The sequence below is a fragment of the Zalophus californianus genome, chromosome 11, assembly GCF_009762305.2.
Source record: "Zalophus californianus isolate mZalCal1 chromosome 11, mZalCal1.pri.v2, whole genome shotgun sequence".
In the NCBI taxonomy this organism is placed as follows: Eukaryota; Metazoa; Chordata; class Mammalia; order Carnivora; family Otariidae; genus Zalophus; species Zalophus californianus.
The window spans coordinates 55,813,913-55,838,833 of record NC_045605.1 but is presented as its reverse complement, the minus strand read 5'-3'; the positions used below and the strand labels follow the sequence as shown (position 1 = coordinate 55,838,833).

At 42.6% G+C, this 24,921-nt stretch overlaps 1 protein-coding gene across 7 annotated transcripts in view; it reads left to right on the top strand.

Moving 5' to 3' along the window:
* Positions 1–272: 272 nt before the first annotated feature.
* Positions 273–24,921, top strand: part of GVQW3 (GVQW motif containing 3) — a 43,798-nt gene continuing 19,149 nt past the window's right edge. For 3 of the 7 annotated variants that reach the window (XM_027578696.2, XM_035722993.1, XM_027578694.2), the window contains exons 1-2: positions 501–2,099; positions 3,139–3,245. In XM_027578696.2, coding sequence (XP_027434497.1) covers positions 530–1,162 — 633 coding nt within the window. In that variant the 5' untranslated portion in view covers positions 501–529 and the 3' untranslated portion in view covers positions 1,163–2,099; positions 3,139–3,245. Of the gene's footprint in view, positions 405–500; positions 2,100–3,138; positions 3,246–4,468; positions 7,896–24,921 lie in introns of those variants that run through there. The other 4 variants (XM_027578693.2, XM_027578691.2, XM_027578697.2 and 1 more) reach the window with 4 other exon arrangements.

Here is a 24,921-nt window from a genome sequence, read left to right as displayed (position 1 = left end):
AGAGAGGCCATTGCGCATGCGGGCGTGTCTCCCGGGACTCTAGAGTGGGCGAGCCCCCGGCACCTTCGGTAGGTTTGGCGTGCGCGGGATTCCGCAGATCTGGGGCGAGCTTGCACATTATATCACCGGCGTATCTCTCCTTTCTTGCTTACGTTGCCACCACTTAGGCCTCTATTGCAGAAATCGCCATAGACTCTGAAGGGCCGCGGAATCGGGAAGACCTTGCTGACAGATTTACACACTCTCCGCAGAGCTGAGTGCACAGGTGAACGGAGACGTGCAGGAGATTTCATTTTCCCCAGTTTTGCATCAACTCTTCGGCCCTGTTAGCTTCTCGGGACGAGCTTCCCCAGCCTCGACCGGAAGCTCGGGCGAAAACTCAAAAAAGCAATTACTTTTCCCTGGTGAGGCTTTTGAAGGATCATTAATAGCGACATGATTCCACTTGCAGCCCTATAGAGATCGGTTCCACTCTCTTCCCCTTAACAGTTGTGGTCTTTTCACTTTCCTATGCTGTTTAAGTGCCAGAATGAGTGACCGCTATCTAGAACAAAGGATTAGTATCAAGTTTTGCGTGAAATTGAACAAGTCTGCAAGTGAGACCCACCATCTTTTGAAAGAAGCTTATGGGAATGAAGTCATGTCAAGGGCCCGAGTTTTCGACTGGCACAAAAGATTTAAAGAAGGGCGGGAAGACGTTCGAGATGACGCCCGGAGTGGTCGTCCAGTCACCCACCGGACGGATGAAAATATCCAGAAGGTCAAGGACTTGGTTTGTTCAAACAGGCGGTTGACGGTGAGGATGATGGCCGAAGAGTTAAATTTAGATAAAGAAACCGTTAGACTCATTTTGAAAGAAAACTTGAATATGAGGAAAGTTTCTGCAAAAGTTATATCAGGTATTTTGAAGGATGAACCTAAACCTCGGAGATTTGACTTTCAGTCTGATCTTTCAAAGGAAACTAGGAAAAATAGCTCGTGTGTAAGGAAAAAGATAACAAGTTCTGAAACATGGACTCATCTCCAGTGTGAAGCTGGTGGGGAAATACCTCTGCCTGTATCCCATCCCCAAAACCACTACCCTGCCAGCCAGCTTCTGCAGGCATCCTCATCAACAAGCCTTCCCCCCAGGGCAGCTCAGGATTGGTTCACCCCGTGGTGAAAGGAATGTGAGGTAGCTGAGCCTGAGCTAGAAAGCTGCGTCACAGGCACCTTCATTTGCTGCTCATCCATTTTCAGTCTTCACCCGCTCCTTCCCACGTTACCACCCTCCTAGTTACCCTTGCTGGACTACTGGGCCGTCTTCCAATTTTGAGGAACTTTTGCCTGTTGACTTCTGGTACTTACTTGTTTCCTGATTTCTTTTGCTTGTTAAAGTTTGGGTCTCCTTGCTGCCCAAACCTTAGCTTGTTGTGGCTGTCCTGTTCCTGTGTTCTCAACATTCTGCCTAAGGGGATCATACCACTGAAAGGTGGGAACAGGACCTCCCAGAGTCCTTCTGTGCCCATGAAGGCATATTCTGGGAGGACCCCAAAAGAAGGCCTACAGTTCCAGCCTGCTTCATAGGTACAGTTCCAGCCTGCTTCATATGGTACAGAAGGCAGTGGCATGCTGACCTAGTGAGCATTGCTAAGGGCATATCCAGCCCAAATGACTCAGTGGGAACCCCTCATTACACAGGGGTTGGCCACCTGTACTCACCTTCTCACAGACCTGTCTTTTACAGAAGAGCTGGATTTGTTTCATGAGTCCTGTGCTCTGGACCCCCACTCATTTGGGTATCCCCTCTGCTGGAAGAGGAGGATTTGGTCCTAGAAAATATAAGCCAGGGGACTCAGGCCCAGGCCGCGATGTGTGAGGAGGAAGACGAGGTGATACTCTAGACCTTGAATTGAGGGAGTCTGCTGCTTATGTGCTGATTCCCACACAGTGGCCTGTTTTTAGTAACTAGTGCCAACACCATCAGGTGGTTTTTGAGCACCTGCAGTTTTTAGAACACTGCCGGGCATTGACCGTGTGAAGGTATAAAACAAGATCACCAAGGGCCGGCTGGGTGGACATCCAGATGAGATGATTCCTGACTGGATCCATAAAGAAAGGTGAGACAGGAGGCTAGGAAATTAGAGAAAGCTTCCCAAGCAGGTGGAATAGCATGAGGCTTTGAACCTGCATCGGTATGAAAATGATGGCACTGTTGGCTGAAATAGCAAAGTTGGGAGGAAGATAATGGTGTTTGTTGGAGAAGATGAACAATTTGGGATAATTTGCTTCCTCTTCTCTGCCCTAACTTGCCATTAGTTTATAAATTGCTTTCCCCGAATCTGTGGATAGGTTTATAATAAGTCACTTATTTGATGATCTAGTTTGACCATCAACCCCCCCCAAAACAAGTTCTGCAAGTTTAGACTCCTTTATCTCTTTCTGCCTCTCCGCCAGGATTTATGGAATGGAACTTTTCCCAAGTGGATTCCAAGTAATACCACATAGACTGGAAACATCTCAGAAATGCCTGATGGAGGTGCAGTGGAGGAAAGGGTAGAAAGAGCATTTCACAGGATTAGCCAATGTCTGTGTTTTACCCAAGGATTTTTACGTGTAACAGTCCCTATTATTTAACTAGTAAGTTAGTAAACCATATTGGTTGATAGAAGCCCAACACTATTTATTCAACACAGTTATGTTTAGTTCTGTTCTTTCACTGTCTCTATCCCCTTCAAAAAATGACAAGTTCCCTACTAATAGCTGTTAGTTTTGAAGCACCCTGAAACCTAGACCTTATCCCACGAATAAAAGATCTTGTGCAAAAGAACTTGTAAACCAAACAACAGCTTATAGACTTCTACCTACTTAGCCATTTGTAGGCATTCCGTTTCAGGACCATTACATCTACATCAGATGAGGCCCTGGTTCCCCACAAGCACTTGCCACCAGAGACACTGCCCTTCTGGAACAAAGCCCCCATAGCCAGCTATTGCAACTTTGTGGCTGAACCTCATATTAATCCTTGCTAGACTCAGTGGTAACTGGTGGAAAATTGTATGCTCCTTGGCCAGGGCCAGGATTCTACAACAGTATCTCTAGGCCTTATCTCTAACCTGAGAGAACTTATTTCTGGACTTATTCCTGTCCTGTGAACAGGGCTGGAGTGAGCCTTCCAAAGATGCTGGACAAAGACCATGCTGGATCATAGGGTACCAGAAGCATTGTTGGCCCAGACAGGGTTTGGACACAGCAACCGGAAGCAGGTAATCAAGAATGTGAATTCAAATTGTTACTAGTAGCTATAATGAAAAGGACTTAATTTTTTACTTTAGATCATGTGCTGAGTACTGGTTGGGTTGAACTATGGCTCTACCTAAACCAATTGCCCATTTGCAAGGCTTCCCAGAAAATATTCAATGAAATGATAATAGATCCGGGGTGCCTGGGTGGCTCAGTTGGGATCAAGCCCCTGCATCGAGCTCCCTGCTCAGCGGGGAGTCTGCTTGTCCCTCTCCTTCTGCCCCTCTCCCCAGCTCGGGCTATCTCTCTTGCTTTCTCTCTGTCTCTCCCCAAAAAATAAATAAAATCTTAAGAAAAAATGATAATAGACCCTAAGATGGCTCAGATTTGGGGAAGTAAAATTTCTGCCCTAACACTCATCCCACGGCAAACTATCCATACATGCTCAGAATCACTAAGCCCCAGGCCAGAACATGATCTCCTAGGACTATCCCCCGACAGGAGAGTTCTCAAAACAGTACCCCTTATGTGCCCACCCACCAAATCTGTTTCATCGCTGACACAAAATTTACCCTGAACTACATCTTGGACTTCCACCTGCCCCACAGGTTTCTTGAATCTCAAGAATCCACCTATCGTCATGCCCCAGGCTCTTGTCCTTGGCTTTTCTTACACACCTCTGTTTATTCTCTATCAGTTTGCTCTTTCTCCTCTGTTATACTGGTGCTTTGTTTTCTAATTCAGGATCATACCTCCCTCCCTTTTGGTCAGGATTTTCTATTCAACTTACAACTCTCTAACTTTTGATCCCTTTTCCAGCTCCCAACTTCAGCCGTATAGTCTTGAGTAGGGAAATTGGCCCCAAGTTGCTTTCCTATCCTCAAGAAGCAGGGTGGGACAACGTGAAGGGATGTGTTCTTGTTTTTATTTTATCTAAGAGACATACTGGGAAGAAGAAGCAGCTCCCTCCCACCCTTAGCCACCAGTGGTTCCACTCCGCAGAGGCAGCCAGTGTTACAAGTGTCTTAAGGAGGCAATTTGGTTATCTCTGGTATTCAGGAGTCGTGAAAGTTTTTCAGAAATACAACATCCAAATCCCATTCTCTCAGGGTAAGCGCCACCTAAAGGTAGAAGATGAAGCCTGGCTCTCTGTAGGACATCAGGAGGAGAGCTGGCCATCTGCAAACCTTGACTGTAATTCTCAAGCTCAGCACACAGTCAATTAATGAATCTCTTTGGCTTTCAGACTGATCTCCCTTTCTATCCCATTCTGGTTCAAAATCGACATGGAATATTATATTCCACAGCTGGAAGTCCAAGAGAATAGACACCTTCCAGGGAAGATCATCCCATCAGTGATTTTATCTAATTCTTCCTCCACCCATCACGCCTCCCTACCTTATTTCCATCTGCCCCACCAGTAATGAGCAAAAACAGAATAAAATATTCACCAACGTTTGATTTCAAAAAACATGGATAGTTCTTCAGTCTTCTGAATTCTGCCCCTGGCTCTGAATCCTCACTGAAATGTTGTTTGGGAAGAATGTGTACCTGGGACCTGCTTTCCAGAGCCTTCCTTTCAGATCCATTTCTTAAGAGTTCAGATTTGCCAGTGGAGATGCCTGGGATCAATCTGGGTACCAACTGACTTGAGGACATACAGTAAAGGAGGGGGCTACTATTGGGGAACTCTGTTTCTGCATCACATACACTGCTCAGCCAGCCTGCTATTTGCAGAACACCTGGTCAGCAAGGCTCACTAGGCTTCTTGGGATTGGGTCTCACCAGGGTCCCATGTGGCACAATTAGCAAGAGGTTCCTTTGCTGCTGGAACTGTATATGCAGCCCTGTGTTCTCCAACTGCTTCTTGGTTGGATCAGAGCCCTCAGATTTTACCGGCCTTTACACACTATCCAAGGCAGCCTTCATGTATTGCTCTTCTCTAGTCTCTGCCTTTTCAGATCCTTGCAAATACTGTGCCAGTTGTATCACTCTTGTCCCAGTATTAATATCTAGAAGTAAAAAATCTGTAGTGGGAAACTTCAGTACCTCCAAGGACCCTTGGATCTAGTGAAGGGGTCAGTAAATTTTCTCTGTAAGGGAAATGTCTTAGGATTTGTGGGCCATACAGTCTGTGTAGTAACTGCTCAGCATTTTATTGCAAAAGCAGACCTAGCTAATACAGAAACAGATGAACATGGCTGTGTCCTAATAAAACTTTATCTATGGATACTAGAATTTGAATTTCATATAATTTTCACAGGTTACAAAATACTATTTTGATTTTGTTCAACTGTTTAAAAATGTAAAAAAGCCATTCTTAGACTTCTTAGTTTATACACCAGAGAAAAATGGATGGTGGGCCAGGTTTGGCCCATGGACCATAGTTTGCCTACCCCTGGTCTAATGTATATGAGATGTGTATGTAAGATGACAGATGATTGATCCTTTTCCATCAATAACGTTGTTAATGCCATATTGATCCAGCAGTGTCTGACAGTTTATTATCTAGAAATTGTGGACTATTGGAGGGGATCTTTACAGTGCCAGGAGAGTGAACTAGAACTGAATGAGTGACTAGTTTATCTTGACCATATTGACTAAAAATAATATTACACAAACTACTACTTATATCATGCCCTTATAATATCTCAGAAACAATTTGGGCAATACTGCAAATAGTTAAAAGTTGCAACCAGTGGTAACAGAATGAACTGAAGGTGGGTCCAAAGTTTCCATGGCTACGGGCAGCAGTTGGATGAGTTTACGTTTTTACCTGTGGGAGTGACTACTGTGGAGGTGACAACACCCCCTGAATCATACACTTCTTTGCATGCTGGTGCCCAGGGTGTACCCTTTCACATGTGTTTACTTGTTCTTCCCCTAAAGAGAGCCGTATCACATCACCTTCAGTTAAACTGATGTTCTAAAATTGAAATAGAATCTCAGGATTGGACAGATCTTTACGAGGGTATTTCTAATCCAGCCAGTCAAGTTTCCCTTGAATCCAGGAGTGACTGACTCCTACAGCTGCTGAAAAAAAACGCATCTGAAAGAAGAGTCTGTGTTAATTGAATACATTTCTGTCAAGCGACTGTGTGTTCTAGGCACTATCCTGTGTGCTGGGGTGCAGCAGTGGACGAAACCGACACAGGCCCTCGATCTGACAGTCTGAAATCTAATTATATTACTCTTCACTTTGGTAGAACTCCTCTTGCATGTGCTCACACTAACTCGTTATTTGCATACCCGGCAATAGGTATGACCTCTGCCATTGGCCTCTGTGCTGGGGTCATAAAGCCTCTCCAACTGCATGAATAACTTGAGGACTGTGTGTTCCACTTAAATTTTATTATCCTTTAGACAGATCTGTATTGGTAGAAAAACACTCTGGCAATGTTGAAAGTGTAAATTGGCAACTGCTTTCTGAAAAGCAATTTGGCAGTATCTATCAGGAGCTTTAAAAATATTTATATCTTCTGATCCTCTAATTCCGCTTCTGGGACTCTGTCCTAAAGAAATAGTCTAAAATGTGGGCAGAATTTATACTTAACAATCCAGAAGTCCAACAGTAGAAAGTTGGTTAAATAAATTACCATATGATTGTACAATAGACGATTATACAGTCATTATAATTAATGTTTATGAACTGTTAAAACAGTGTGGCAAAATGCTTATAATGTTAAGTGAAAAGACTGTACACAAAATAGTATATATAAATCCAAAAATGTTTTTTTAAATGACTGGAATGGGTGTGCTAAGTCTGGGTGGTTCAGTTATAAGTGTTTTCTTAATTTCTCTGTTTCTTCTCCTTTAAAAATTTCTCCAAAATGTTACCACTTTTATCATCAGAATAAAACAGTAGCACCAAAAGGTGGCAATGGAGACAGGCCAAACCGCTCATTTGGTCTGTGAGCAATTAACTGGCTGGGTGGACATGGAGGCTGTGTGATACTGTGTTGGTAGCAAGAGTGTAGGACAGAAGGGAAAACGGCCTGCCACAGAGGAGAAGGCAAGGGACCAGAATCCCTACAAAAAAAGCCAAAGTGATATGAGAAGTTACAGTGAGTGGCATGCTCCTGTTATGTAATCCTAGGTAAATAAAAGTGCACGTATGGATCAAGTATGTTCTGACAATGGGAAAAGATATGGAAATACTCTCCCAAGTAAAATTAACCTCATTCTTGCAATCTTTCATACCAAGTGAGTATTCTCAAGATGGATTTTATTACAGCTGATTCTCTGAAGAATCCTTGAGACTTCCATATAATTTTGTTAGGATAGGAGTGGCTTGTGATGTGCCAGGCCTACCTCCTCCCATACTGGAACACTCAAGCAACATGGATGTACATGGGAATATTTGGTATCCCACACTGAGAATTCTGCAACATATCATTAGTCATCTTAATGTTGTAACTTAACAAAACTAAAGTTTGCAAATGTTATTTTGATGGAATCCAGAATTGCTGTGCTTTTTGTTTATGTCTGAAGAGTAATTATGTTATGGGTAAAGTGAGAAATGGTGTAGATAATGCCTATCCATAGATGAAATGGTTGTTATCTTGGGAAAATATGTCCTTTGTTGTTGCTTTAGCAAAATGTTTACCATTAAAATGCCAAATATACCTCTTTGGTAAAATTTCAAACTTTCAAATGAGTATGTACATCTTTTATAGGCGTACATAGATTTGTCAAGCTGATTGGTCTGTAGAAAGAACAGGTGTTAGTACTGGCTCCTTAACAAATCATGTGCCTTGGGGCAGTCCATTTTGCACCCTTGGGGCACTCCAGTTTACTCATCTGTAAAAGGAGAATAGTAACCCTTATCTCATTTTGCTGGTTCAGCAAATATCTATTGACTGCTTATGTGTATCTGACACTGTTCTAAACACTGAAGATAGAGCAATAAATGAGACAAGAGAGTGTTCCTCCTCCTGAGCATACGTTTAAGTGGAGGAGACAGGCAAGAGCAAGAATATAGCATGTTAGACGGTGATTATTAGATATGAGGCTTATTGTAAGTAACAGCGGTGGCACCCAGCGCAAGACCTGGCATGCAGTAAAGGACTCAATAGATAGCGATTTCCTTTGCTTCTTTAGTCTTCCTAACGGCTCTTGAATTACTCTACAAAATGGCAATAATCGGCAAAAAGCCTGACCCATTGCCTTCTGGCTCTTGCCAGTTAATAAAGCCTAAACCTGTTTTTGCTTAAGAAGACAAATTACAGTTGTGTTTTGTCCTTCCTGGATGGCAGATTTATCAAGGTGGCACCTAAAGACTGTTGATAGATGGCCTTTTCTGGAAGCCAGTTGGCAGGGGTCTCAGCCTGGGGCTAGATGGCAGGTGTTAGGTCCAAAAAGACAAACGCGTGGTGTCATTGCTGTTTAAGCAGAACAGATGCAGAGACTGTAATGGCTCTTTCTGTTCAAGATGTGTGCCCATGTCATATTCCCAACGCTGGTGAACTGGGCAAAGCTTGCATTATTTGTGGGAGGCCAGGGTATTGACAGAAAGTCAGAAAAAGGAGGGTTTAATGCTTGTGGTAAATTCTTTCTGCCCCATTGTGGAAATTTTGGAAGATTCAGGAATGTTAGAAAACAGCAGCCGAAAGTTCACCCCTAGGGTTCAGGTATTTCACCAGACCCATTTCTCTGCCTCATCTTCCTCCGGGAACATCCAGTGAACATTCATTTAGTGAATTCCTTCAGGTCTGGGCCTGCGTGAGGCAGAGGGGGTTGGGCCCTTGCCCTCAGGCTGCCCAGCCTCGTGGCATGGGGAAGGGGCCAGAAGTGGAGAGACCACTGAGAATGGGCTCCCACCTTAGACTGTCCATCTTTCCTGGAGGACAGCTGTAAGGAACAAGGTTTTATAAAGAATTTGGTACAGAAAATTAGAATGATCACACATAGGGTGATTGTGGGAATGAGAAAACACACAGAACAATGGTTAACTGGCCTGCTGGCTATACCATCCCCAGGATTCAGTGTGAAGTTGTACCTCTCAGAAGAAACTGGATGTCAGGCTGTGGGCCAGTCCCCCTATACCTTGCTTTAAGAACCAAATAAGTGAAAATTCAGAATTGCAACTCAGCTTAGATGAGGAAATTGGCCCAGGGAGGTTGAGTCAGTCTTCTTGAATCACACATCTAGCTGGTGGCTGAGCCAGGATAATAATGAAGGACCTTGAATTTCACTCAGCCCAGTGAGTTTTTTTCCATTACTCCACTGGTAATAATTGCCTTTACTAACGTGTACATTGTTAAGATATCTTTAAAATAGCAGTCAACCTCACGTTTGAGAAATACGATTTACCAACAGTTGATTTACATGCAATTTTTAGGGAACATATTTATAGCATCAAAGTAGGACAAAGGTTTTTCCAAGTTTCCTTGGGGTGTCCAGCCCTCTGGTCCTTCCAGAGGTGTGTATTCATAAGTAAATGCTGGCATTCTGTCATTCATTTTTTCCAGATGTCCTTCCCAAGTAGTGTGTTAGGCTTTATGTTTTTAATATTTCTCATATATATTTTTAAAATCTGGGCACATAAATCCTAATAAAGTTCTTAACTATCTCCTCCATGCTATCTCAAATTTCCGGCTGTGTTTATATTTATGACACAGTGTCTAAAGGTGTGAATGCTATCACATCATTAGGGTTTATATTCCTAAACCATAGACTTGTGTTTCTAGATGTTCTGAAAATTCTTTACACCTCACTTGTAAACGCCACTATACTGTGCCATGACATTTCCATAGTAACACATATTTCAAACAGGAAAACAGAGGAAGCCCCAGGAAAAGGGAAGTAGACTTCAAATGAAAAAAAAAAAAATCATTAAAAATAGAATACCTAAGATGGGGAAGAAGGGTGTAAATTCTGGTTTGATGTGCCCTGAGAACAGAGTGTCCTGCAGACCCACCTTAGGGACATGCAATGTCCACCACCCACCAAGTGGCCTAATTGTGGCATCACACTTTCTTAGACCCTCACATTCAGTGAGGTCCATGTCATTACCCTAACATTTCTTAGTATCACCTACTGCGACCAGATTGAGGGGGCTACCCACTTGTCACCTCACTGTCCTGAAGCCCATTGTCCACACTGCTGCACATGTGCCAAATGGTTTAGAGTTACTGAAAAGCGGTGGCTTTTGGACCCCAGTTTTTTGAGCTTCCACAGGTCACGCGCTCTGCCTGGACTCCCTTGCTGCTGCCATCCACCCAGCAAACTCCTACTCAGCACTCGAGCCTTAACCTTACCATTGCTGTTCTCTGCAATGGTAAAGCAGCCACCCCCAGTGTACATACACACTCTGATGTCAAAAAAATGTTAACACTTAATTGAACTTAATTGTTTGCAGAATATTTTTCCTCCCTTACCAGCCCATGAACTCCTCAAAAGCCAAGACCACATCTGATTGTTCTCTGTATTCCCTGCATCCAGAGTAAAGCTTGTCTGGAATTGTTCAATATATGTTTGATAGATGAATAAAAGAAGACTTTTATGGGAATTGCTTTTTTTTATTGTGGCAAAGTTCATATAATAAAATTCACCATTTTAACCATTTTAAAGTGCACGTTTCAGTGACATTTAGTATATTCATAGTGTTGTACAATCACTACCACTCTCTAGTTCTGGAACATTTTCACCACTCCAAAAGGAAATCTTGTATCCATTAAGCAGACACTCCCAATTCACCCACTACCCCAAGCCCCTGACAACCAACCACTAATCAACTTCCTGTCTCTGTGGATTTGCTTAGTCTGAAATTTTCATATAAATGTAATTATGCAATATGTGGCCTTTTGTGTCTGGCTTCTTTCATTTAGCATAATGTTTTCAAGACTCATCCATGCTGTAGCATGTATCAGTATTTCATACATTTTTATGGCTGAATAATATTCTATTGCGTTGATATACCACATTTTCTTTATCCATTCATCCACTGATATACATTTGTGTTTCTCCCTTTTGACTGTTATGAATAGTGGTGCTATGAATGTATGTATGTACAGATTTTTGTTTGAACACCTATTTTTAATTCTGGGTGCATACCTAAGAAAGGAAATGCTTGGTTATATGGTAAGTCTATGTTTAACTTATTGAGGAACCACCAGACTGTTGTCCATAGCAGTCGCCCATTTTACATTCTCAGCAGCAGTGTATGAACTGAGGGTTCCAATTTCCCCATGTTTTTGTCAACAATTATTATTTTCCCTATATATAGAGAGAGATACATGTCTGTATATCTCCATCCTAGTGAATGTGAAGTGGAATCTCATTGTGGTTTTGATTTGCATTTGTCTAATAACTAATGATGTCAAGCATATTTTGGTGAGCTTTCTGGCCATGTGTGTATCTTTGGAGAAATGTCTATTATATAAGCTTTTTATTTGAGTTGTCTTTTTGTTGTTGAGTTGAAAGAGTTCTTTATATATTCTGGTTACTACACCATTATCTGATATATGATTTGTAAATATCTTCTGCCATTCTATGGATTGTCTTTTCACTTTCTTGATAGTGTCCTTTGGTAGAGAAGAGTTTTAATTTTGAGGAAGTCCAATTTATTTATTTATATGGTTTTTTTTTGCTTGCTTTGTGCTAAGAAACCATTGCTAAATCCAAAATCATGAAGATTTATCCCTATGTTTTCTCCCAAGAATTTTATAGTTTTAGCTATTATATTTAGGTCTTTGATCCATTTTGAGTTTGTTTTTGTATATGGCGTGAAGTAAGTGTCCAACTTCATTCTTTTACATGTTAGTCTCCAGTTATTCCTGCACCATTTATTGAAAACACTCTTCTGTTCCCATTGTCACATCTGTTATTGAAAGATACTTTCAAATTATAAGTTGAAGTTTTTTTCTGTACCTTGAAGGTTTTGCTCCAGTGTCTTCTGGCTTGCATTATTTCTGTTGTAATTCTTATCTTTGTTCCTCTATATGTACTGTTTCCTCTTGCTGCTCTTAAGACCTCTTCTGTATTACTGATTTTAGCAATTTGATTTTATATGCAGTGGTATAGTATTTTTCGTGTTTCTTATGCTTGGGGTTCATTGAGCTTCTTTGATTTCTTCTCACCAAATTTGGAAAATTTATGGACATTATTTCTTCAAATATTTTCTCTGCCCCTCCCTCCTTTAGGGGCTCTGATTACATATATAGTAGGCCACTTGAAGTTGTCCCACAGCTCACTGATACTCTGTTCAATTTTTTCCTTTTTTTCCCTCTTTTAGTTTCTATTGCTGTGTCCCCAAATTTATTAATGCTTTCTTCTGAAATGTCTACTCTATTTTAATTTCATTTTGTGGATTTTTCATCTCAAATACAGTGGTTTCCATCTCAAGAAATTTGACTTGGGTTTTTTGAATATATTTTTTATTTTGGAATAATTTTAGATTTACAGAAAATTTGCAAAGATGGTACGGGGTATTCCCAAATGCCCCTCATCCAGTTTTAGTTTCTCCCAATGTTACCGGTTTTAGTTTCTCCCAATGTTATTATCTTACTGTGGTGCACTTATCCCAAAACTAAGATACCAACATTTGTGCATGACTATTAACGAAACCCCACACTTTATACAGGTTTCAACAGCTTTTCCAATAATGTCTTTTTTTCTGTCCCAGGAATCAATAAGATATCAGATCTCATTTACTTGTTATGTCTTGTTAGTCTCTTCTGACCCATGAGTTTCTCAGTCTCATCTTGTTTTTCATGACCCGGAATGTTTTAAAGAGCACCTGGTCATGTATGTTACAGAATATCCCTTAATTTGGGTCTGTCTGATGTTTTTCTTTTTTTTTTTTAAGATTTTATTTATTTATTTGAGAGAGAGAGAATGAGAGAGAGAGAGCACATAAGAAGGGGGAGGGTCAGAGTGAGAAGCAGACTCCCTGCCAAGCAGGGAGCCCGATGCGGGACTTGATCCAGGGACTCTAAGATCATGACCTGAGCTGAAGGCAGTTGCTTAACCAACTGAGGCACCCGGGCGCCCGTCTGATGTTTTTCTCATGATTAGCTGGGTTTTGGGTTTTGAGAAAGAATAGCAGGTAAAATGTTCTTGTTATTATATCAAATTAGAGGGCACATGATAGCCACATGACATCATTGGTGACCTTCACTTTAATCACTTGATTAAGGTAGTTTTGATAGATATTCCTACTGTGAAGACACTGTTTTTTCCTTTCCATACTCTGTTCTTTGGAAGCAAGTCACCCAGTTCAGCTCACAGTCAAGGGAAGGGGGATTAAGTTCCACCTCCTGCAAAGGGGGGAGTATCTGCATCTGTTATTTGGAATTCTGTGTAGAATATTTATCTTTCTGGGGTGCCTGGGTGGCTTAGTCGTTAAGCATCTGCCTTCAGCTCAGGTCATGATCCCGGGGTCCTGGGATCGAGGCCTACATCGGGCTCCCTGCTCGGCGGGAAGCCTGCTTCTCCCTCTCCCTCACTTGTGTTCCCTCTCTCGCTGTGTCTCTCTCTGTCAAATAAATTAAAAAAAAAAATTATCTTTCTTCCCAGTTTATTCAGTCACTTATTTATATCATTTTGGACTCATGTATATTTATTTGATATTTTGCATTATAATCCAATGCTATGTTATTTATTTTATTGCTCACATTGTTCCAGTTTGGGCCATTGGATGCTCTTTCAGGTTCGCTTCTGTGTCTCTTCAACATCTTCTCATTCTTTTGTTTTTGAATACTTCCTTACTTTCTAGTACTACAGCATGCTCCAGAATCATCTTGTATTTTCCCTGTTTTAGATCTGCAATCAAACATTTCTCTAAAGAACTCTGGTTCCTTTTATTGGAGAATGGTATTTAGAAACCAAGAGATGAGCACTGAGTGTGTTTGTTTCTACTGTGACTTGGACCTTTTTTGGCATCCTCTATGTCTCTAACAAGCTTAGTGTTTTTTCTAGTTTCTTGATCGCATGAAATACAGTTGGAACTGTTTTTTTATCCATTTTATCCATGTTTTTATCCATTCTACCTATCTTGGTCAGTTTCAATTGAGGGATTTTGAATTTTCAGAAATAGCTTTTGGCTATTACCTTTAAACGTTGTTAGATGGGACCAGAGCAGAGTTAGTCCAGGATGAATTTTGCCCCACTATTGTGGTGAAGCCCACTTGATGCCTTGTGAAATATGCCTGCCACTCTGAACGTTGGGAACAGGAACTGGACCTGTGTGTTCTTTGGGAATTGTTCCTTCTAGTTCCTTTGGATGGTTCTCTCGGGTCTCAGGTGTTTTCCTCACGTGTATGCTGAAGACTCAAGGGGGAACCTTAGCAGGTAGCCAGAACTTTCTTTTGGTGCAGCTTTCTTCTCTTTGGCACTCTTCCCTGTGAACTCTTGCTACCTTGACCTCCCCAGACTTGTAGCTCCATCTCTTCAACTCAGAAAACCACTGAGTTCCACCTGGGTTTACTCTGTCAGCACTATGGCCTAGAAACCCTTTCTAGGAGGTAAGCAGGGGCAGTCATAGGGTTCACCTCATTCGTTTCCTGTTTCCCAGGGATTACTGGTTTTAGCTGCTTGATATCCAGTGTCGTAAAAATCACTGTTTCATACGTTTTGTCGATATTTGTAGCTGCTTCGAGTATGGAGGTAAGTATAGTCCCTACTACTGTATCTTGGTCAGAAGCCACAGTATATGCATAGGAAATTAATAGAGCCAGGGGCTGTGATTAGCATAGAGGCATGCATATCATAAGACTTAAAAAGGTAATGTCATGGGGCACCTGGGTGGCTCAGTCGTTAAGCGTCTGCCTTCAGCTCAGGTCATGATCCCAGGGTCCTGGGATCGAGCCCCATGTCGGGCTCCCTGCTCCACAGGGAGCCTGCTTCTCGCTCTCCCACTTCCCCTGCTTGTGTTCCCTCTCTCACTGTCTCTCTCTCTCTGTCAAATAAATAAATTAAAAGAAAAATCTTAAAAAAAAAAGGTAAGAGTATAAACTCTGGTTTATACTGGTTAAGAGTATAAACTCTGGAACCAGACTGCCTGGGTACAAATTCTGGCTCGGCATCTTACTACCTGTATATCCTGGGCCAATTATATAACCTTTCTGGGCCTCAATCTCCTCATCTTAAAATGGGGCCCATAATGGTCATATTTCATTGGCCTGAGACGGGAGCATTGGGAGCAGTGCTTGGTTCAAAACAAGTATTCAGTAAATATTAGTTATTTATATACCTGTTAAAAGTGGCCAGCAAATTCGACTGTGAGTTTCCTAGTGACCCTAGCAAGGTGGAAATATCAGTTACATGATTCAGTGTCCATAAAATATATGCAAATTGGTTGGACAGGAGAAGTACATATTTCTGAATATTACCCCCCAAGATTCCTCATAAGGAGAATACTGTATGTACCTGGAATAATATACCAGCCAGAGAGAGTTTCCTAGGATTTTGTCTTTACCATCCCTCCAAATAGCCAATAACTTCACACTAGAGCTCAGTATAGTAAATACTTCCACTGTGACTGAAATATCGCAATACCTTTAGTCTGGCTTAATCCAAAAATAAAATTTATAGCATCAGAATGAAACTAATGAACCACATGTCATTTGGGCGATTCTCCATAAATATGGGGGGTCAATTAGGAGACAATTATAGTGGTTCAGGGAAGAGGCAAGTAAAGCCTGAGCCAAGAACTAGCTAAAGATGAAAGGGCGTTGGCAAAGAACCAACCCACTGTACTGTGAGAACCCACAAATTTTGGCAATTGACTCAGTGTGTAGCAATAGGGAGGAAGAACTTTTGAGGCCAAGACTGTATGTAAGGGAAGATGAAAAGAAAAAGCTTGACTGTTGTCTTCTTCAAATCTTCTATAGCCTTACAAATATTTCATCAGCTTACTCAAATCAGCTACTGAGGGAGATGTGTTAAAAATTTTCACTATGTGGATTTGTCCATTTCTCATCATATCTTATATATTTGGCGGCAGTATTTCCCGTTGGTACAGAGAGGTTCTGGGTCATATCTTCCTGATGAACTGACCCTTTTGTCACTAAAGTATATGACTGTGGGGTGCCTGGGTGGCTTAGTCAGTTAGGCATCTGCCTTCATCTCAGGGTCCTGGGATCATGCCCCGCGTCCAGCTCCCTGCTTAGCGGGATGTATGCTTCTCCGTCTTCCTCTGTGTGCTCTCTCTCTCTCTCAAATAAATAAACAAAATCTTAAAAAATAATAGTAAATTTTTAAAAAAATACATGACTATGGGGCGCCTGGGTGTCTCAGTCGTCAAGCGTCTGCCTTCGGTTCAGGTCATGATCCCAGGGTCCTGGGATCGAGCCCCGCATCGGGCTCCCTGCTCCACGGGAAGCCTGCTTCTCCCTCTCTCACCTCCCCCTGTTTGTGTTCCCTCTCTCAGTGTCTCGCTCTGTCAAATAAATAAATAAAATCTTAAAAAAAAAGTATATGACTATATCTCTAATAATGCTTTTTGCCTTAAAATTTATTATTATTGCATTACTTCACTTAGTGTTTACCCAGTGTATTTTCCCCCAGCCTTTTAACATTTCTGGGTCATTACCTCGTGAATGTATTCTTGTAATCAACATACAGCTAGGTTTTAAAAAACTGTGAGAATCTTTTTCTTTTCTTAGTCATGTTTCTATTTCTTATTATGATGATATATTGGGAATTTTTCCATTGTTTTGTTTTGTCTGTTTACCATGTGTTTGCTTTATTCTTTTGTCCTGTCTTTGGTTTATTTGTTTTCTTTACTCCCTTTTTATTCTTATGAGTGGTTTGGAAGTTATACTTTCTAATTCTGTTCCTTCGGTGGATATTCTTACATTATTAATGTGCATACTTGACTTAACATTGTTAAGTTAATAACTATCTCTAGCTCATTGTGAAGATTTCAGGATCCTTAGAATTCTTCAGTTCTGGGTGCCTGGGTGGCTCAGTCATTAAGTGTCTGCCTTCGGCTCAGGTCATGGTCCCAGGGTCCTGGGATCGAGCCCTGCATCGGGCTCCCTGCTCAGTGGGAAGCCTGCTTCTCCCTCTCCCACTCTCCCTGCTTGTGTTCCCTCTCTCGCTGTGTCTCTGTCTGTCAAATAAATAAAACCTTTAAAAAAAAAAAAAAGAATTCTTCAGTTCTGATCTCCACCCCTTTCTATCTTCCAAGTAATTTGGGTTTTAGTTTTTTGATTCCAACTTACTTTTAACCACCCCCCCATTAGATAATTTAACAGCCAGTGTTTATTTAGATTTACAAGCCTGCATATTAATTTATATGCCTACCTTTCTTCAGTCCCTTTTCTTTATTGAAATATAATTCGTGGGGCGCCTGAGTGGTGCAGTCAGTTAAGCGTCTAAGATCCAGCTCCACGTCCAGCAGCTCCATGCTCAGCACAGTCTGCTTGAGTTTCTCTCTCCTTCTCCCTCTGCCCCTACCCCACCCCGCATCTCTCTAAAATAAATAAATCTTAGGGGCGCCTAGGTGGCTCGGTCGATTAAGCATCTGCCTTTGGTTCAGGTCGTGATCCCAGGGTCCTAGGATGTCTCTCTCTCAAATAAATAAAATCTTTAAAAAAAAAAAAGTTTTGGGCACCTGGGTGGCTCAGTTGGTTGGGCAACTGCCTTCAGCTCAGGTCATGATCCTGGAGTCCCAGGATCGAGTCCCGCATCGGGCTCCCTGCTCGGCGGGGAGTCTGCTTCTCCCTCTGACCTTCCCCCTCTCATGTATTCTCTCTCTCAAATAAATAAATAAAATCTTTAAAAATAAAAAAAATAAAAAAATAAAAAAAAGTTTTAAAAGAATAAATAAATCTTAAAAAAATATATATAATTCACATACAATGAAATTCCCCCTCTTTAAGTGTACAATTCTATAGTTTTTAGTATATTCACAAAACTGTGCAACCATCACCAGTATCTGATTTTAGAACATTTTCTTTCTTAAAGGATTTATTTATTTGTCAGAGAGAGAGAGAGAGAGAGCACAAGCAAGGGGAGCGGCAGGCAGAGGGAGAAGGAGATTCCACACTGAGCAAGGCGCCCGATGCAGGACTCAGTCCCAGGACCCTGGGATCATGACCCGAGCCAAAGGTAGACGCTTAACCTTCTGAGCCACCAAGGCATCCCTGATTTTAGAACATTTTCATCATTCCCAAAAGCAATCCCATATCCATTAGCAGTCACTTCCCATTCTCTCCTATCCCTAGCCCCTAGCCACCATTAAACTACTTTCTGTCTGTACGGATTTGCCTATTCTATAGAAATTTCTTATAAATTGAATCATGTAATATATGGCTTTTCATGTCTGGCATCTTTCAAGTAGCATGATGTTTACAAGGTTCATCCATATTGGGGCATGTATCAGTACTTCATTCTCTTTTATGCCTGAATACTTTTCCATTGTATGGATAAACCACATTTTATTTACTAGTCATTAGTTGATGGACATTTAAATTGTTTCTACCCTTAAGCTATTACATATAATGCCACCGTGAACTTTTGTGTAAAGTATTTTTGTGGATATATGTTTTCAGTTCCCTTGGATATATATCTGGGAGTGGAAACTGTTATTTCTTGTATTCAGTGGTGTGCTGATATTTAACAGCCAGCTCTTATTTGGCAGGGGGTAAGGGGAACCCTGATCTGTAGCATTTGTTGATCTCTGGGGTGTAAATGCTCAAATTGCCGACGTGACATCACTGAAGATGGGAAGAAATGCACAGTGACACACCATTCTGTATTACTTCTACCATATAGATATGGGAGATCTGAATTACCTCAAGAGCATAGATAATAGCAACATTGTAGTAAAATAATTAAGAAGTGATGGATTGTGAGGATTTTTTTACCTTTTTTTAAAAAAAACACTCCATTTAATTGTAAGTGTATATAATTGAATGCTGAATAATGACCCTGTTTAACAACCAGTTTTCGGAATTGCTGAAATTCTAGCAGTCAGCTCTTTGGGCTGACGGGAGCTGGCTGTGGTCTGGACCTCACTTGTATCACACTCCTTGTAACTTCTTTCTGGACTGAATTTTCTTACTGAATTATATCCACTAGCGCTCTTTTCAGCAAGAGTTTGTGTGAGGTAAACTCATTGGCTTTCCTTGTCTGAAAATATCTGAAAATCTGGCCCTCATTTATGAATTTCACTGTGTATAGAATTCTGTGTTGAGATTTATTCTCTTTCCACACGTTGAAAATACTGTCCTCCTGTCTTTTGGTTTCCATTGTTGCTGATGAGAAGGCTGCCGTCATTGTAGTTAACACCCCTTTTGGTAATTGGTCCCTTTTCACTGAGAGCTTTCATTATTTTTTTTCTTGTGGTTTTGCAATTTCACTGAGGTATGAATGGGCTAGGGGGCACCCAGATATTTGGTCAAACCTTTTCCTGGGTGTGTTTCTGAGGGTGTTTGGGGATGACACATAGCAAAATGCCTCCTCCTAAGCGGGTGGCCCTCATCCAATCAAGTCTGACTAGAACAAAAAGGCTAACATCCCCACCTGCCACCAACAGGTAGGAAAGAACTCTTCCTGCCTAGCTGTTTGTGTTGAGACATTGGCCCTTTCTGGCCTCCAGATTCAAACTGAAACATCAGCTTCTCTTGGGTCTTAAGCCTGCTGGCTTCCAGACTGGCACTTACATCACTGGTTCTCCTGGTTCTGGGCCTTCAAACTCCTAGACTGGAACTATACCATTGGGTCTCATGGGTCTCCAGCTTGCCAACTGCAAGTCTTGGGACTTGTCAGCTGCCATAGTTGTGTAAGCAATTCCTTCTAATGAATTTCTTTGTGGGGTATGTGTGTGTGCGTGCGAATATACACATATCCATATACGTATCCATACACACACACATAGGTCCTGTTTCTCTGGAGAACCCTTAACTAATACAGCTATAATATTTTTTCTTTTAAGATTTTATTATTTATTTGACAGAGAGTGAGCACAAGCAGAGGGAGTGTCAGGCAGAGGGAGAAGCAGATCTCCCGCTGAGCAGGGAGCCCCATGCGGGGCTCGATCCCAGGACCCTGGGATCATGACCTGAGCTGAAGGCAGACGCTTAACGACTGAGCCACCCTGGCGCCCCACAGCTATAATATTTTTAATAATGATTTTCTACCAGTGCCGCTATTAAATCTTTCTGGAACTCCTGTTAGGCATATGCTTGACTTTCTCTTTTTATCCTTCAGATCTTTTAAACTCTATTCAGGTCTTCTATCCCTTTCTGTCTTTTCTCCATTTTGGGTGATGTCCTCAAATCTCTCTTCTAATTCCCTCTTCAGCTAGATCTAATATGTAGTTTAACTCATCCTTTGAGTTTTTTTTTTTTAAAGATTTTATTTATTTATTTGACAGAGAGAGAGATAGCGAGAGCGGGAGCACAAGCAGGGGGAGTGGGAGAGGGAGAAGCAGGCTTCCCGCTGAGCAGGGAGCCCGATGTGGGGCTCGATCCCAGGACCCCGGGATCATGACCTGAGCCGAAGGCAGTAGCTTAACCAACTGAGCCACCCAGGCGCCCCTCATCCTTTGAGTTTTTAATTTCAGGGGCTGTTTTTCATTTCTGGAAGTTCTGTATGCATCTTTTTCATATCTCCCAACTCTTTCTCTCACACTATCCTGGTTTTTTTATTATGCCTCTATTCCTTCTCTTATCTCTATTTTAATCATCCGAATTCATAGTCTCTTTCAGATGGTTCCGTTTTTACCCTTTTTCCACCTAGTTAGTTGTATGTGTTGGCGCTCCATTTTGGTAATTTCTTTCCACATGTGGTTTGTTACATTTTGTGAGCATCTTCAACAGGAGTTGTTTTGCCTAGTGGATTCCTCAAGCCCTGGATTGTTAAGCATCCCTACAGGGCTCTTTTGAATACACCATCAGCTGTGACCTAAGAATTTTAATAGGTCTTACTTCAGCCCTAAGCTAAGAATTTTAATGGTCTGGACCAATTTTTATGTTAATTTATCTCACTAGGTGCCTGTGCATATAGGCAAAGTAAATTTAGACCCCCATACGCATTTGGCAGAGGTTAGGGTTTTTATTTCTCATGAGTGTCATTTTTCCCCATCTAAGGCCTCTTCAGATATCAAGCTTCCTTGCAACTTCACTAATGCTGGGGTACAGTTTTCCCAGTCTCCTTTTTGTGGACAGGGGCAGAGCTTCCCATGTCAGGGCTTTATGCAGCGGCTCTGTTCCAGCTTCCTCACCTGGCTGGGACTGAAGCCCCACCTCCTGCTCCTTGGTGTGCAGTGGAACCCTAGCCTGCAGCTCTCAGGCTCTATAGCCAAGTGTGAGATCCCTGTGTGCTGCTAAGGCGCGTCACCTGTACCCTGTTCTGGCTTTGCATTTTCGTTTCGTTTTCATTTCTGACATCTGAGGATTTCTCTTAACGTTTTTCAAATTTGGTGGCAAAAATAAAACATTTTTTTAAAGATTTTATTCATTTATTTGACAGAGAGACACAGCGAGAGAGGGAACACAAGCAGGGGGAGTGGGAGAGGGAGAAGCAGGCTTCCCGCCGAGCAGGGAGCCCCATGCGGGGCTCGATCCCAGGACCCTGGGATCATGACCTGAGCTGAAGGCAGATGCTTAACGACTGAGTCACTCAGGTGCCCCAAAATAAAACATTTCTGTTATAGTTCACCCAGAATTTCTCTGTGTCTGTAGCAGGGGGTGGGATGTTTCTGGAAGTTGCCAGATCAGAAACAATAATTCTGTGAGGAAGACATTGGTTCCATTGTATAGATAAGAAAAGTGAAGCTCAGAATGACTGTCTAAATTGCCAAAGCCATAAAATTTTAAGTGGGGAAATAGGTTTTGTGTTCAGTCTGCTCACAAATCCCGCGCACAGACATCTAGGCATCTCAAAGGTAGCTTGGTACCTCTGCCGTCTCTCCACTGTTAGCCTTTATGGGCAATTCTGCCATGGCATTTTGCTGAAGCAAATAACTCTGGATAAGATTCCTCCTGCTTCCTAGATAAGGCTGTTTGGGAGAGAAGAGGAGGAAGTAGAAAGCAAGCCGTGGAAGCTAGACTGTCTTAAACCTGAGAGCCACTGGTAGGAGCATTTGGCTGGGAGGATGTGAAAGCCAAGAGGCATCTCCCCTACCGTCCAGAAGCATCCTCAAGCATACTTGTGCAGTAGACAGTGAAGGGGACATACAAGGATCCTGTACATTGTTTTTGGCTTGCCCCTGGAAGCAGGAGGAAGCCCAGGTCATGGCAGGACTTCCCTGTAAGTTCTGCTGGGTTTGGGGATGTCCCAGCAGAGGCCGGCATACTGTGAGGCTTTTCACTTAGCCCCCTAACCTGGGAGCAGCTCCTTCCCCGTGAATCTTGCATGGAGGCCTTGGAGTGGGTGCCCTGCAAAGGTGTGGTAGATTGATGGAGATCAGTTCAGGTCTGAGGAAAAAGAAGATACTTTGAATTTGTAGAGTAGAGGGGCCTTAAAGAGATTGACTGGTTACACAGGTGATGGGATAGGAGACAGAGAGGCATCCTGGAACTTAGCAAGAGCAGGAAACCACTGCCACCCATAAGGCAAAGGGGCAGAGTGGGGGGCCAGTGTCACCAGGGCCCAGGAGCCAGGTGATAAAAAACTTGAACCCTAGCAGGCCTGTTTGTGAGAGCAGGAGCCATGGATGATGAGTAGCCAGAGATGCTACCTAGGGCAGATGGCAAGGAGAAGAAACACCCCCATACACCTACTCCCAGTCTCTGGCTAGTACCTCCCTTTGGCCAAACAGCTGGAAGCCAGATGTCTTGGAGCCTGGATTCACAGGCTAAATGGATCTACCTCCCTGTGTTACAGAACAGAACAGAGAGGAGAGGGCTAGGAAGTAGGTCTGAGAGAAACAGACCCGGGACTGGCATGAAGGAGGGAGGGAGGGAAAGAAGGAAGGAAGGAAGAAGAAAAGAGAGAAAACAAGTCGGTATGTAACATATAAGCATACTAGGATACTTTTTATATATCCTTTTGTAATTGAAAAGAATCTTTGGGATAAAAAGTTGCCTTCCTTGCAGAGTTGGGAGGATCAAATGAAAAAAATGGTTGTGAAAATCTTAGGAAAATTGCCAAGTACTGCATAAATATGAGATAACCATCATTAATCTCATTAGTTCTTTTAGAGGGAGGGATTGTATGTAAATAGGAACCCTTTATTGAGCATCTATTATGTATGGACACTTTTTGTGGATGTGCATTGGAATATTTCCAGTTGCAAGTCATGATGATGAGCAATGATTTCAACAAGTAGGTTTTTCTGACATACCAAGAATTCCAGAGGTGCTCCTTTGTCCTTTCCATCTTGAGTACAAGATGACTGCAGTGCTCAGCCTTCACCTCCAAGTTCAAGGCAGGAAGCGGTGGGGGTGAGAGGACGGTTCAGACTCAGCAGTCCTGTTTCATCAGGAAAGCAAATCTCCCCCAGTAACTCCCAGCGGAGTGCTACCTAAATCTCATTGGCCAGAACTGGGCCACACGACCACCCTTGACAACAAGGGAGAGGTGGTAGGAGGTAGTAGAGGAGAAATGGTTTCTGGATGGCCAGCGACAGGTGTGCTGCATGCGTATAAAACACGGTACTTGGGCACCTGGGTGACTTAGTCAAACTTCTGCCTTCCACTCGGGTCATGATCCTGGAGTCCTGGGATCTAACTCTGCCATCAGGCTTCCTGCTCAGCGGGGAGTCCGCTTCACCCTCTCCTTCTGCCCCTCCCCTGGCTCCTTCTCTCTCTCTCTCAAATAAGTAAAATAAAATCTTTAAAAAATAAAATAAAACATGGCACTCGGCAGGATTTGGCAGAGGAGACATGCTCAATACATGTTTTACATGCCTCTGTCTGTCTGCCTATCTGTGTCTGTGTCTGTGTGTGGTCGTATGTGTTCTCCATTTCTCCTAACAATCCTGTGAAGTAAGCTCTTTTACAAATGAGACCTAACACGGCCGGTAATAGGCAGAGTCAGGCCTCAGACCCAGTTCTTTCTGACCGCATTCTGAGGGCTCTGTCCGTTGCCACGCCATGCGCTCCCTCCCCACTAACCTGGCCCTGAAGCTCTTGGTCTTGGAGACATGTCAGGCCCAAGTGGGCCTGACGAAGAGAGAAAGTGGAAAGGGATCAGCTCTAAAATAAGTTGGTGCCTAACCCCGGGGCTGCACATGGAGTAACCATGAAGTCACGAGAAGAGGTTCCGTAAGTCCATGTGCTAGCCCCAGGCCTCTGCCCGAGTGCAGCCACTTTGGAACAGTCACACTGGGAGGCTCAGCACCTGTGCTGATGATGCCCAGCGCTCCAGTGGGACGCCCCTTTGCAAGTCATGACAAGCCCTCAATCGTTACTGGCCAATTATACCTCATTTCCGACCCTGACTCCAGCTGCAGCTCCTCGTCTCATTTACCATGAGTTCCAAATGACTTATGACCGTTGCCAAAAAGGAAATCATTCTCCAAAGACAGCATTGTACAATTTAGATACAAGAGCCCAGGTTGTCTGCTTCCCAGGCAATTTTCAAATCGAATTACAGAATGTTTAAAGTAGCTGAAGCACTGTTGCAATAAATATACCCTCCCAGGTTGATATCTTGGAAGAAGACAACTCTGAGTTTGGCTGTATAATTTCTGCTGTGTTTAAGAAAAATTACCTTGAAAGGCATTGTGAGAAGACCACTGGACTTGGTAAAGATACCAGTGGGATGATGCTTAATGCAGGTCAGGGCACTGGGGACATGGGC